The sequence below is a fragment of the Larus michahellis genome, chromosome 2 (genome assembly GCF_964199755.1).
Source record: "Larus michahellis chromosome 2, bLarMic1.1, whole genome shotgun sequence".
In the NCBI taxonomy this organism is placed as follows: domain Eukaryota; kingdom Metazoa; phylum Chordata; class Aves; order Charadriiformes; family Laridae; genus Larus; species Larus michahellis.
The window spans coordinates 78,862,117-78,877,481 of record NC_133897.1 but is presented as its reverse complement, the minus strand read 5'-3'; the positions used below and the strand labels follow the sequence as shown (position 1 = coordinate 78,877,481).

The 15,365-nt window shown below is 42.6% G+C and overlaps 1 protein-coding gene across 1 annotated transcript in view; it reads left to right on the top strand.

Annotated features, from left to right (window-relative positions):
- GMDS (GDP-mannose 4,6-dehydratase) overlaps positions 1-15,365 on the top strand; it is a 427,638-nt gene that overhangs the window by 350,079 nt on the left and 62,194 nt on the right. The window contains exon 9 of the mRNA XM_074576072.1: positions 3,142-3,238. Coding sequence (XP_074432173.1) covers positions 3,142-3,238 — 97 coding nt within the window. The remainder of the gene's footprint in view (positions 1-3,141; positions 3,239-15,365) is intronic.

Here is a 15,365-nt window from a genome sequence, read left to right as displayed (position 1 = left end):
TCCTTGTGTCCTTCCCTGCCTACCTCACACCCCACCGGGTGGGCAGCCCAGCTCTTCGTCCTCAGAAAATCCTCCGTACCTGTGGATGTTTTTATAGCTTGAAGCTTGCTGTCTTACTGAATAGTTATAGGAAATGAAAAAATAATTGGAATCTCCAGAGCTGAAGAGGAAAGGAGCATTCATCACCGCTGATAATAAGTATTAGAACAGTAGTGAGCTGCAGATATGGAATTAGCCTTAAGTTAAATGAAGTCCGTTCGTCTGTAAATCCAAAGCGTAAAAGCTCTTGAGCTGAAGAGCCTTTTAAGCAAGTAAACTTGCATATGCATTTGAAATGTGATTACCTTCGTTTTATGGAAATTTCTGAGGTCAGTGATAGTAGCAGTATCCATCAGAGTTGCCAATGACTCTCATACTAGGCAATCCCAAAGCACCCATCTCCAACAGTGAGGTATTTGACGTGGAAGGGTGGACGCAGAGGGCACCAAACCTGCTTTGTCAGTAGCAGACGCGTGGTCTCATGCATCTTTCTCTGGGTGCAGAGCGTTCCGGTGTGTGGCTGGCACCATCAGCCATGAGAGCAAACCCATCCTTTGCTTCAGTCAGAGGGTGAAGCTCCCCAGCGTGGGGCAGGCAATGGTCTTGCTGTAGTGGCTCACTGCCTGCAGGCTGTAGGACCAGCATTTTGTGAAAAGCCTATACTAGCCTAGCAGGCACCTGCCTGGTAGCCCTGGGCTTTGACACCAGCTGGGGTGGGATCCACTCCCTATCCTCTGTAAATTTAGCCCAGCCTTGATTAGCCAGACTTTCTTTAGACAGGGGTCCTTTGTGTTTCCCCCAAGTTACACAAGGCTGTTTTCTTGCCCACTTGGGCGCCTGCCTTAAGGAGCAGAAAGTCCTTCTGGCTAGAGCTGTCTAAAATCACAGCAACATGAGAGTTCTCCATGCCTCTTCCACCATGCTCGTCCTTCAGGATAAGCTGGCATTACGTTTTCCAGTTAATAACTCTGACCGCAATTTGACTATACATTAAGGAGGGGTTTGGTGGGGGTTTTTTTGTCCTTTCCTTGTGGTTAGAGGAAGAGGGGAGGGAGGGGGAGCTGGTTAGCGAAATGGATGTCTTGCTCCTGGTGTCAGGCTGGCCGCCGCACGATCCCTTTTATCAGCAGTATGGTGTCCCCAGCTGTGAGCGCCGAGGTGCCAGCAGTAATTAGAAGTGGGGCTGTCAAATGCTACTTTGTTCACAATGAGAAGTACTTTTTTTTTTTTTCCCTTGTGAACTTTTCACATTACTGGGCTGAACAAAACGGGTGGAGATTTCTTCTTAAGCTGTTTCTATTGTTATATAACTTTGATAGCAACATTAAGTGAGTCTTTACTGGCTCGGCCGAGCCTTCTGGAGCCTGTTGGGTGTTAAATGGGGTTCTCTGCTCAGTGACCTCCAACAACAACTGACGTCTCCTGATCTAAGCGCTTCCTGTTGTTTTACTGGTGACGGTTAGTTTTCTATTAAGCTCATTTGAGTCCTGCACATTTTTACCCTCTGCCCTTTAAAGGGAGGGACTAATGTTAGTTTTGGCTTCTGAATGAAAACTTTGCAGTTCAGGCTTCAAACAGAGCAACTGTGAAAAAGAAAGAAAGAAAATTTAAATTATAAATCATCTTTAGCATCATGGCATGACTATTAAGAGCTGACTTCACTGTGGCTGTTATCTCTTGGAAATTATTTCAATGTGAAGTGTTCCCAGTATCAAGCATCCTACAGGCTTTGCTAGTCATCCAAAAGTCATGAGTTGTACTTAAAAAATCGTGGGATTTAAAAACTAGTAATAACGCATATTTGGTATTTCCTTCTGCCTTTCGGTGTTTTAACCTTCATGGGTACACAGAGGTCACATTTTCAGACTTTCCTCCTTAGCCCTTAGGGCTAGAAACTCAAAAATGAAGGCTGAGATTGTCAAAGAATTAAATTCTTCTAGGCGCTTCAGGGGGGCAGGGGAGCAAGGAGAAATCAAATCTGTGACAAAATCCCAAGAACTGGCAGTACAGTTAGTAAGTGGGAGGCAAGCGGCACTTTTCTTTCATTGCTGGTGACTGAGGCTAAATAGTCTAAATCACAGTGCTGATTTAAATTATGTAGATTTTACTTGAACAAAAAAAATGTAAAGGATTTCATCACTATACTTTTATGCCAAGCTGGTTCGGAGCCCCACGGTATACACTGGGAGGCAAAAAGCAAAGAGAGGATAGAGTTTCAATCATAACCCTGGATTTTGTACATTCAGTGGATTCGGGTTGATGCACCAATGTATGTTCCTACACGTGTCATCTGAAGCATTTGTTTTGAGAGAGAGAATTGTCCTCATTTCCAGGCTGCAGGCTGGCCTCTCCAAAGGCAGAGCTAGTCACCCACATAACCGTTCCTCTTCCGCTGCTCCTGAAATTTTAGACCAGGACAGTTGCTAACAAAATAGTTCACGGCACAAGCAGATCACATAAATTACAGCAAATTGCAGGCTGTTCAACACATACGAAACTAATTTGGACAAAGTAGCGGGCTTTCAGCTCACAGGTAGTGAGTACTGTTTACAGTACGTGTATGTGAAGTGCCATGTCGAGCTAGGACTGAAAACTCAAGAACTGTCTTTGTTTTGTTTTTCCTAGTTAAGCACAAATTAAATTATGCAGCTTAATGCTATTCAAACAGAGCTTCACGTCCATAAAATTAGTAGGTTAAAGAGTTCCTGAAAGTATTGGCCAAAATACAAGAATTAAAAATATTTTAAGAAAACAGCTTTGAACCAATCCACAAATGAAAAACCTTACAGTCATATTTATTTGCAGATACATGAGACATTCTGAAATCAGGACATTTTATTTTCCCTTAGCATTATGTGTTTAATTTGGAAGTCCTGTATTTTAGACCTTCCTCTGAATCAAAAACCAAAACAAAGAGACTTCAAAAGCCATTGTTGCTCCATTCAAGTCTAAACTCTGCCTTTGTTCCTATAGCTAATGAGTTTATACTGTCCTGCAGGGAGAATTGACACCAGCCTCAAGTAAATGAAAGCAGGCCAAATGTTGGTAAGATCAGAGCACTAAAGTAATTATGGGTTGATTAAATGTTTATCTTCTTTACAGGTGGGAAGGGAAGAATGAAAATGAAGTAGGACGATGCAAAGAGACTGGCAAGATTCATGTGACAGTCAATCACAAGTACTACAGGCCAACTGAAGTGGTAAGAAAATGCCCTCTCTTAGCTTTGCAAATGAATAATCCAATCACTGAGCCAATAAATTGCTGCATTTGGCCAGCAGTCTGTGAAAACGGTTTAATTGTGCTCCTGCTGCCAGCTTTTAGAGCTCCAAATTAGCCTGCTTGTTGGCCCCCTCACAGCCAGCTACCTGGGAGCGAGCGAGCGAGCGAGCAAGCAAGCAAGCAAGCAAGCAAGCAGCGCTGCCCAGAGGAGCGGGTTCATCCTGTCACAGAGACACTGCTCTGCTCTGGTCATCTTCTCTGAACAGGAGAGGCGATGCCTGGGGAGGGTGAAACATCACCTTATGGGAAACATAACAAAGTGCAAAACAAACTTCTCGTTCCTTCTGGTCTCAAATGGGTATGTGGTCACCTCTCCAGCCACAAGAAGGGAGCGGAGAGGAAGGTGGGCACTTATAGATTTGATTTTTAAAGTACCTCCTTCTGTGTCTTTGTGACAGTGTTTCAACTCCACCCAGTGAGTATCCCCCGTTCAGCTTAGATCTTTGTAACTGTGGGTACCACAGAATGCCCATTTTAGAAGTGCATGTGTGCTTTGTTTTCTCGGGTGCCTTGCAGGGTCCCGCTCAGTAAATGCTCATCTGCAGAACATGTCTTTACTCCCAGGAATGCCTCAGTGAAGTCTACTGTGGGTGCCCAGCCTGCGCACACTGCTGGCAGGACCAAGCCACTAACCCCTGTGCTCAAATGGCCTAATGAGCATGCTAGGGAGAGGGGAAGAAACAGTATTCCCAAATCAGGCAGGGTGGTGGCAGCGCACAGAGATGGTGCAGGATGGAGCCTGGTTTCTGGACACAGGGAACAATAGCCCCAGTTGTGCGGTGTGGGAGCGGGTGTGCCCAGGAGAGGATGTTCTCGTCCCCTCGGGAGGGTGATACCAGTCCCACCGGCTGCTGACGCAGCATCGGCTGTCAGTCCGTCTGTTCTGAAGTGCTGGCTTCAGCCGCCTGATTCAAGCAAGGTGTGACAAGAGCATGTCTGTCTTGATACAGGTTGCAGGGTGGGAGTGGGGACCCGTGTGTGTGGAAGTGGACATGGGTTCTAAAGTGGAAAGTCAGAGGGGAATAGAGACTTTCATGTTATTCAAAATAGGGCGAGGCCTGTGTATCAGAATCAAACACTAGGAAGTCGTTAAGAGCTGTCCGTCATTCTGTGCTTTGGTAAGGTGTCAGGATGATAAGGAGGACACAGAGACAAAAGGACTTGCCAAACAGGAAAAGGACACTTGACCCAACAAGTCTGCGCTTTGTGAGACCCACTTTCCTACTTTGTCATACCTCTTACTAACAAGCACATATTCACTCTCTCAAAATTCATGGGTAGTACATAGCTATTCTGAAGCCCTCGCTCTAGTTCCACCTTATTCATGTGCCTATTTTCTGCTGAAACAGTGGTGCCTGTGGTCTCCTTTCTGTCCTTATTGGTCTCCTTTTGGGAGCACAGTTTCTGGATTTTAGATTTAGCTCACTATACGCATGTCTATTTTGGGACAGTGAGTAAGCACAGGTCCCTCAGGAATGCTCATGAAATTGCTAGTGGGTCCATATATGAGTATAGGGATGTATTCAAATACAGAGTGGAATGTGGCCTTGAATTAGCACTGCGTATAAACTCTACTAGTAGATGTCTGAAATTATCTGGTCTGTCTTAGGCCACCTTTCCTTGGGCTCCATCTCTCTCTTCCACTGCCCTCATCTTGCCCTGTGTTTAACACGGTTCCCACTTGGCTCCTGTGGAACACAAGAAGGCCATGAAGCTGCTCAAGAGCGATCAAGGTAGAAGCATAAAATGGGTTTTGAAGTATCTTTGTCTTAAGGAATATGCAGATGAACTGTGAGCAAAGTCCTCTATGCAGAGATGTGGTAGAACCTATTGCATGTTGTCATGAGCTTGTTGGAGGATACAGAAGTGGTGTTATTTTTTTCAGCCTACGAAATGGCAAAGGTTGGTGTATCTTTCCCTGGTTTAGTTCCAAGCCAGTTTAACCTGTCCTGATTTGCAGTGGTTTATTTAAATTTTTAAGTTAAGTGGACTCTGTCATCCACATATTCAGAAACAGTAAAACATGTGTCCATGTAGTTTAGGCAAGACTACTCATGTGTGGCATGAAAGACATGGGGGACCAACTGAAATACTCATCATGTCATCTGGTTTCTCTTGACCGACAACAGCAAAGAGCTTTTTAAACAGTTCTTTATATTTTTATGCTGACTGCATTTCTTGTATAGTAATGTCAACCACATAACTTCTGAATGGGGATTTCTTTGGGGATGGTTCTTCCATGGGAAGCAGCAAAGACACTGAATCTGATTGTAACTTTAATTTTCCTTACCTGATGCAAAGAAGATCCAACCTAAATCCTCAAGTACGCAATGCTTCTCAAAGCTGGTAAGATGCAGAACTTAATAGCTTTGGATCTGTTTCATCCACACAGAGAAGCGGGGCAGGGGTGTTCCAGGACTTTCAGCTGTTATTTTGGGTGCCGTGATTTTTGGCGATTGGCTTGGCATCCACTTCCTGCAATCAAAGTTTCCTTTTTAGAGCATCTCAGGATGGGTACACAGAATCACTTTCATTTTTGTTGTTCTGATTTTATTTCTGTTCCTTATCAAAGGCAGGCAAACTTCTGTTTGTTTCACTCAGGGAATCACATCTGTGCAATTCCAAAATGCCAGACAAAAATCCAATCCATCGTGAGAAAGCGAGGAAAAGCAATGAGAGAACTGAAATGGACTGACGGCACGTGTCCGCTCCCGCCACCCTCACCAAGACCACTGAAGGCAAGAAAGCCTCAGGTTGACATTTTGGAAGGAGGCTTAGCCAGATCAGTTAACAGGAATTCTGTTGTTGAATCCCCGCTGACACAGAAAATCTGATGCTCAGATTCTCATGTCTTATTTGGAAACGTTTCTGTCTGTCTGTCTCTCTAAAATTTAACATGGTATTCTGGAAAGTGAAAATAAATATCATTTAATCTTGTGTACAGTCAGTTCTGACAGTGCCAATACATTCATTTGAAAACACATTTGTTTTCTTCAGTTGGTGATCCCTGGGGTCAAGGCCTCCCATTGAAAAGCTTAGCTGTACTGAAGAAGAAACCTTGAAATGTGAGACTGTCTTCTGGTCAAATTAAGTAGACCCTTTGAATGCCTTGACTCTAAATCTCTTCACTCTGCTTTTGACTGCTTTGGGGCCCCCTGATATTTACTGGCCTTGGGAATTGTTCCTGCTAATGCTTCTAATGCCTGTCTCCCTCCTTCCCTCCTTGCATCTTGCCAACTACAAACCTATCGGTATCGTTTCTTTCGGCTTGCATCGAATTCCTATTGGTATCTTTTCTGACCCTTTTTAATTGTGTTTGGAGACTCTAACTTGCTGCAAGGATTTGGGAAAAATGATTACTTTGGCCTTTCTTAAAATCAGCCTTTTTCACAGGAGGTTCGTGACAAGTTTGCTTTTTATACTAAACTTGATGCACTGTGAAAGATGCTTTCACACATTTTGCAGGCTTTTTTAGCACATGGCTAGGAAGGTCATACTTCACAGTCATTTGCTGCCCTAAGCATGTAAAGATAAGTTTCCACTACAGTTTCCACTACCATTTACTCACCTGTAAAATGTAGATACTTCAGAAATTATCTCACTAGTCTTTTCTACTTTTGTTACAATCAGAACGTTCATATTGTAGGTAGGCAACTTAGTCTATACTTGGATCTAAATAGTCCATTTGGTATTCACAAAAATATACTATTAAAATTATTTTTAAATTCCTTTTCAAAGTTAAAACCGAAATTCAACAAGCCACGGCAGTCGGCGGAAAGAAGCAGCCCTGCAGCACAGGATGTCAGAATCATCAGGTCTCTCGGCCCCTGAAGTTGGGTAATTTCTAGAGAATTAGGGCCTGTCTTTAATTTTCTTATCTTTCAGCAAGACAATTACTATTAATTTGTATGCAGAAATTTCCCTCCAAGAATTGCACAATTGCTTCTAATCAAATTGTGCCTGTGAAGGTGTTAGAGTAAAATTGCCTCCCTTATTTTTGCATGGCAGATATTAAGTTAACAGTTCTACAGGAGCTTGCTTCATTTCATTGTCCTTCCCTGCAACAATGAAGATTGACTCCGGGTCTCAGTGGTCTGTCCTGTCATCACAGAACTTAAGATGTATCTGTCTCTCAGTTAGGACTTTAGGTTACTTTTTAAAAGGGGGGGAAAAAAAAAAAAAGAAACTTTCAGCCATATGTAAATGTTGCTTTTATCTCTGAATCTAGTGCTCTGCATGTGTTACATGGATTCTTCCCCTTCCCTCCCACCTGCTTCTGCAGGTGTCCTACAGCTTGCCTAGGATAGGAACTGAAGGTTGTATTCGTGCATCGCGTTTGTTATGGGCTGGCATGGCTGTAACTCTGAGGATGTACATACATCAATGCAAATTTCCTTCCTTTAAGCAAGCCCTGGAAACACTGTCACAATGTGATGCTAATATTTAAGCAGTCATCTGGCCTTTTATTATTCTTCAAAGAAAAAAGGGCATGCTAACCTGCTAACTTCTTCCTTTTGTTATACGCCTTAAGCAATCAAGCATTTTTCTGCCAGTCCTTTCTAGCACTGATGTAAATGAAACTCCATGTAATGGTTTGGAGAAGAATTCATGGCAGTGTCAAAAGGTACTTCATCCTCCCGAATTATTTCTTTCCAATTGCTCTTTCTAACTCTGAAGAAGTTCTGTATCCCTCCTTACCAGGTTGTTTACTTTTCAAAGGATTGTTTGTAGTATCTAAATATCTGCAGATATATATATATAGAGAGATAGAACAGAAATTTCCCAAGTCTTAGTTCAGTTAGTTGCTTACTAGACTAAACCTTTAGTTAGTGTTGCTTACATGAAACTTTACATCTTTACTTAACTGCATTTGGCCTCAGTTGCCCTTTTTCCGCCTTGGAATTAAGCAGGACGGCTTTAAATTTCAGTCTCTTCAGATGTTTTTTAAAAATTCAGCTCTATGTTTCCCATGTTTCATAGGATTCCAGTAAAAATTCCTTGGGGCATATCACATTCTCCCAAAGTCAGCTTTCTTAAAGTCAAAAACATTTCTGAACTCCTCTAAGTGTTCCTGCTCTAAAGAGCATTTAGAGTCTAATGAAACCACGATCACAAAACCCTAAATGCCCCACACTTCCACTTTAGTTTTCATACAAGCTTCATTTCCTACTCTTAAGTTCAGAGCCGCCTGTGACTGCAAACTGTTCGGATGTCTGCAGGAGGAAACACGTGCTTCCCTTCCTCAAGGATCTTTTTGCTCATCAGTGTCAATATGTGGCCTGTATTAATAGTCATGAAAATGAAATGGGAGCATTCAAGGAAGAATAATCTTCAGATGATTTTCCTGTCTATTTTCCTCACTAGCAGCCAGGTAAAGAAGTTGCAAGTTGCGTAATTCTGACAGTCTTCTCTTATCTGTTGGTTTTGTTTTTTTTTTTCTCCTTGTTCTGAAAATGTATGTCAGCATCTGAAAACTACTGCCTTGGTAAATGATTAGCTCTGTTGTCCTTAATTCTCCTCCAAGCTGACTTTGCTGCTGTGTCAGCCAAAACGTTTGTATCATTCCTTACTTCAAACTCAACATTATCTCTGCATTGCTTTGCCACCCTCTTCCTTTTATTTGTCCCTCCTGCTAATAAAACCTGCAGTGGATTTTTGTTTGTTTGTTTTAGTTAAGGCCTTACATATCAGGCATTTCAGAGGTATCTCTGAAAACACGCTTGTCGAATTCAGCCAAGTAAAATAATGATTAGTAGTGACTCGTCTCTGTATAGCATCTACAAGGCACTGTGCAGTTAATGTATTTTAAATGTTTCTCAACAAGCATGTGAAAAAGGTTTAAAAAAATAGCATCACTGGGTTTCTGCTTCTGAAACACATGTATGGCAGAGCAGACATTTTCGCTACTTGAGCGAAATCATGAGGCGGCGTCAAAGTTAGGAGGAGGGCCTGGTGGCGTTGTGCTCTGCTGCCATTCCTAGTGGACACAACTGTCCCTCCACAGGCAGCTTTCTACTTTTTTAACTCACCCTGATTCTGTTCATCTTATTTGTTCCTCAGAAAATAGGAAGATCATTTTTGCTGTCAGGTTTTCCTCTCAATATGTCACTAAACCTGAGAAGCTTCAGCAGGCTCGTGTCCAGTCTTGCTCACTGTCTTGTTTAATCCTCTTAACAGACTCTTAGCAGGAGCCCTAGCTTACCTCCTTTCTTGTGGGAGCAGATACCTAATATGTGCCCCTCCAACACTCCCACACACATTTCTGACTTTTTGCTTCATAACTAGCTCATTACATCAGTATTAGACAGCCATATCCCGTAAAGGAATCCCTCTGGACTCCCCTGTTTGCAGTCCTCATATGCTGTGCTTTACTCAGTTGCTTCTCTTTGCGTCATCCTGCTCCTCCTCTGCTGTGCCTCCAACAAAATATTTCTCTGGCAGCTTCTACAGCTGGCTCTGTTCCCCTTCCTTCTTCACCACCTCTTTCCCTGCTGTCATTCCTGAGGTTTTGAAACCAGCCATGTGTCATCTGTGACCTTCACATCTTCATTGATCTTCCTGAGAACATCAGCCTGTCTCTCTGAGTCTGGTTTCTGATCCCCTAATACCGCAACTATCTGACAAGACTAGCGAGAGGAAGAGGGTGTCCTTACCTCCTGGGCTCTAAGTTGGAGTGGTTTTGCACCCTGGGTGTTGCTCCATATGTTCACTTACAAGATCAGTAGTTTTTCTTCAGAAATGTTTGGGCGAGCTGAAGAAACCTCCAACTGCATTTGGGCAAGGCAATTTTCCACTCTGTGTGGGTAAAGAGATTGCAACCCCGTTGAAAAGCTAGTGTGTAAAGATAAAGCTGTCATCCAGGCAGAAGGGTTGGTGAATTTAAGTCATTGCTCATTTTTCAAAATGCTGTTGACACATAGCAATTAGTGGCAATCTTGGATGTGACAGATCCAGGCTCAACTCCTGAAAACAGATTTTTAAATTAAACTTAGATGACTGGAGGATTAAGGCTGAGGGAGAGGTGAATGAGGATAGAAGGCTGTTTACCTGCTTAATTAGGGCCTGATTCAGCCAAGCATCCAAGCAAGTGCTTCACTTCAAGGGCATGAATAGTTAATAGGGACAGTTTCCATACTCGGAGCTACGAGTGTGCTTACGTGCATTGCTGCATCTTAATATGAAGCAAAGCAATTTATCTGTGATGGGAACGGAGAAGTCCAGCCCATATGTTTGTGGGAACTCCAGGAGGTGCCAGCTGATTATTCTTGCTTGCCTGCCCCGTTGTACGCGAGCACAGCACTCGGGAGTGGAGATGCTGAAATAACTCAAGACAGTTTCTTTAACCAGGTTCTCTTAGGGTGGCTTTGCAGGCAAGAAGGGATTAGACCAAGTTCATGCAGTTTGTAGTTTTAATCAACTGCTCCTGCAGTGATGTTTCCTGCCCGTAATTCTTCTCTGCCTTCCTGGCGGTGGGGGGTCTTACCGCCACCTCTTCACTTATTCATGTTTATTCATGCACAGTAAGTCTCTCTTTATCTCGCTTCTTATCCCCTTGCCTCCCCCTTCTCTTGGCCTGCCATTTGGCCTCCTCCTCCCCCTTGTTATCTCTATCCGTTGTCTCATCTTCATTTGGACCATCCCTTGTTTTCTTATCACTGCCTGTCCTATGCCTGTCCCATACAAACACTCCCTGTGCTCCAGCAGATGTGGTGGGAAATGCAAAGCCTCTGAAGGGAAGTCACGTGGGTAGGAGCAGGCAAAAGCCACCACAGAAGTCCAGGCTCGCCCAGCACCAAAGACACATTTGTCACAACTGCCACGTATTCCCTCCTGCCAACAGTCTCCACCACCTACAGCCTATTCCCCATTTCCTACATGAGATCAGACATTCAAAAGAGCTGAACTGTGGTTCAGACCACATTTTGGAGAGCCCAGTGAGACTGGAGTACTGGCAGAGTGGCTCAACACAAAAGTGTTCCCATGTTCCCACCAGGGCTTTCTAAAGACCTTGGTGTCAGAGGTGGTTGAGGTCACTTACAGACCTGATTGCTGGTTCGCATTCAAAAGTAGGAGTATGTCTGAAGATCTGCCTCCCTTTCAGAAGCTGTTTATTTTATTTTACAATGGGATTTTAAAAGTCAAGCAATACATTAACAATGCTGCTCACATTTTGACTGTGTTTCCCACCACGTTGTAACCTTTTCTTTTAAGAGTGCTGTGCCAACTCAACTCTTGCAATGGTTTTAGAACGGCAGCACAGAACTGTAAGTGACATGATTTATATGAAAATAAAAATGGCTTTTGAATACAGAGGATATGAGACAGAGGTGAGGTTTCCTTCAGCAAATCTGGAATGAAGGGCTAGACTCCTGTCTTATTTCTCCAGCCTTCGCAAGAGCTTGCCTGCCTTCAGCTGTTTGTATTTTATTTTATGGGTGAGTGGGTGCACAAAGGAAGACGACAGCCACAGAGTGTTTGTGTGCTTCATTTGAGAAGCCATGAGATGGTTTTAGTGTCATTAAAAGCAGCTTCTGCCGAGTTTGGGTCAGCAGATGCCTTGACATCAGCCTTTTCAGCATGAAGTCTTCCAGTCAGTGGTTTGCCAGAGACATAGCTGTCTCGAGCCTGGGTATGCCATGGCACCTGGCATTTTTCCTAATTGAAAGACGGTACTTCAAGCTACAGATTCTCAGAGTCCTGTGCCACCTCCTGCAAAATATGTATCAGTGTTACTTTGGTGTTGCTGAAGACATTATCAGAGTGAGTGCAGTTGTCCTTCAGAGGGACATCCTCGGGCAGCGTGAAACAGCCATGTGGACAAGGTTAGGAGAAATGCATGAAGAGGCAGCCAGTTCTGCGGAAGCAGCGGCGCTTGGGGCGTTGTCTACTAAAGCTTTCATTTTATGTTATTCAGGTGTTTCACAGTACAATAATGACAGTAGGCTTATTTCACCTTCTTCTTTTATTTCTTCAGTTATTTGAGGTTTATTCCCCTAGAAAATGTGGAATGTTTTAACTTTACCTTTGGGAAAAAAAGGTCAAAAAATATTCTAAAAAAAAAAAGAGAACAAAAGTGGCTTTTCAGTTTTTCTAAGAAAAGTCTAATTTGGGGAGGGGGAAGGTACTTTTCCGGAGTGGTCAGGCTTTCTTTTAGACTGATGCTAGAGGTCTTCAGTCTCCCCCAAAAAATCCACAAGAAGTTTTTGTTCAGACTTATATCTCTGTCCTTCACTGTTCACAGTTTCTCTCAAAGGGGCAAATGGTTGAAAGGAAGCGGAGGTTTGGAAGTGGTTGTTTAAAAAATAAATAAACCTTCACCTTTCCCCTCTATCACCTTTAGAGTCATCATTTGTAAATTAACAGCTTCGTGATAGAGGTAGACGAGGTGGGACCTTTGTTATTGTTGCTGCCCTGTCGTGATGATGTTGATGAGTGCTTAACCACCTTCCATATCTTCAAGTCTCATCTTTGTATTCCACTAAAAACCTGTAGCAATGATTCCGACCTTCTCAGAAGTTAAAAACATTTTACATTGTTAATTATTTTTTAGCATCCTTAGTACTTCCCTAGTGTTCAAGGGGAGTTTGTGTGCTTGAGTTGCAGGGGAGATTAAGCCTTGTAGATCTAAACAACTTTTAAAAGTTTTTTTGTTTGTTTGTTGTTGAATAAAACCCTGGAAAATTATCTCTGTGACATAAACAACTACAGTATTTGTCATGAACCAGGAAATGGATCTTCATGCCCATCTTGGATGCTCCCCAAATTGTCTGATGTCCCAGCTGGATGGGTGAAAGAGGAGACAGTAATTATCTGCAGGGCAGAGGAGACTTAAACATTAAAGGGCTTTATGCCTAGGATCAGCTGGAATTTTTGCTCATTCCTCACATATAGTGTCTGAGCTCACCAAAGCAGACAATATGAAAAATATTAACAGGATTCGAGAAGACATTAGTAATAGATTAAGAGTGCATGCCTCTCTTGCAAGAGTTTTTCTTCTTGATTTTTTTTTTCCTTTCAGCCAGAAAAGTCTAAAGGTGAGTAGGTGAAGTCAATTTTAATAATTCACAGACGATAATACATCTATTTCTCACTTGACAGAGCTAGTGTTTAAATTATTAGCATTGTCTGGCATAACATAAAACAGGATCAGTCACTCATCCCTTTGAAACATCTAACCTGCCCTCATTTAAATTTCTTCCTTCCAGCTTTGCCAGTACTTTTTAATAGACTTAGTAGAGCTCTCAGCTGACTTGTGACTTCAGACTTTATCTACCCGGTTGTGGTTAGGAATGGAGTAAGACAGCACCATTCCTCGTCAGCTTTTTCTGTATGCAATGACACAGAAACCTCAGCATTACCGACAGCCATTGAAATTCAAAACAGACCACTTGACTGCTGAACAGAAATGAGTTTTTAAATCAGATTTTCTTCTTGGAACATTGTTCGGTAATTTTTGAAAACGCTTTTTTTTTTTTATTCCTCCAGATTGCTTAACTGGTAGTACTTTGCAGTCGTGCTTTGTATTGAATAGCTGTAAGGGGAAAGGTGAATTAACAATAATGGAAACAAAAAAGGTGTTTTAAAATAGGACGCCTGCCTGCTTTTTTACAGTAATCTGTGACGAGTTCATGTTTATAATTCACTACATCTGTTGCCGAGTTAGTGCTTTGCAGACCTTAGTTTTACAAATTTCCAGATTGGGTGACTAGGAGTTGAATTGCTTTTGCTTTTATTTTTTCTTCTGTTAGCCCCATAAAATACTACACTTCCACTTTCTGATTTAGAAAGCAAAAACACATATTAAAACTTCTTTACAATAACAAAAACTTCTGACTAAAGCAATTGGCTCCCACTATAGTTTTCCCTTAGATAACAGTTGTAAATTCCCAAACTTCTAATCTTTGGCAGCGTTCCCCTCTTGATCCTAGTTTCTGTTTCCATGTGCTGGGGGAGATTAAAAAGTGGGTTATGAAGGTGAAATTGGAAACAGAGGAAATGTGAGGTCTTAGGAAGAGCTCAGGTGAGTGATAGGGCCAAGTTTGCTCTGTGCACTGTTTTCATAGCCAGGAAACAAAGCCTACTGGGGCCTCTTCTTATACTGCAGTGTCACCACTGATCACATGTTGTGACATTCACTCCTCACTCTAAACAATTCTTCTGTGGTGCTAATCCTATAAGGTTACCACAGTCTTTTATCCTGCACACAGTTGGCTGAAAGGGCTGCAGATGAGTATCCAAAGTAGTATTTAGGTGCCTTTCCTGACCTTTCTTTCCCTGTCTCCTCCCCAAGGTGCTTATTGGTATTATCTCTGTATTTCGCATATTTGTTAGATGCCTTCTGGACGGCTTCTAGGCTTAAAATAAAGACCAAAATTAATCTTGACTGATGAAGTGAATCTCAAAAGACTCAGACAGCTCAGGCATTGTAAACAAAAAGTTGGCATGATTATAATCTGACTAACCCTAAAGGTAAGCCACCCACCTCTCTGATAATTCAATAGCTGTGTGGCATAATGAATGAAAGGGGAAGGTGGACACAGGAGTGAAAACAGAAACGCAGGAAGGTGCATTATTCTCAACAGTAGAGATTCACAACAGTGAAGACTTATGTGCATTTGAAGAACAGCCAAAGGGAGTTGGTGATGGATGACAGGCAGTTTGTGTGCTGGAACGCTCACAAGAAGTATTCTTATTTTTGCCTTCTAGTATTAGCGATCACAATTAGTTCTACTTTGGCTTAACTGCTGGATGGAGTTAAAAAAAAACTATTGACTTAATTAAGTTCTTAAATATAGCTTTGTGAAGGATTTCCTACTCCAGACTAATGCCTGGAACAATTATCTTTTATACCCTTGATAGCATAGCTTGCTATGACTGAGAATACCCTGGATGCAAACATCTGCATCCAGCAGCTACTTCAGCTAGTGATTTGCTTTCAGAGGAAGCAGGTGTCAAGGCCGTGATTGCCAGGGGAAAACTCCCGGGAGAAACCCTCCATGTCCGTAGGGGTGTGAGAGGTGTCAGTTGATGCACTTGCTGTGGGTTTT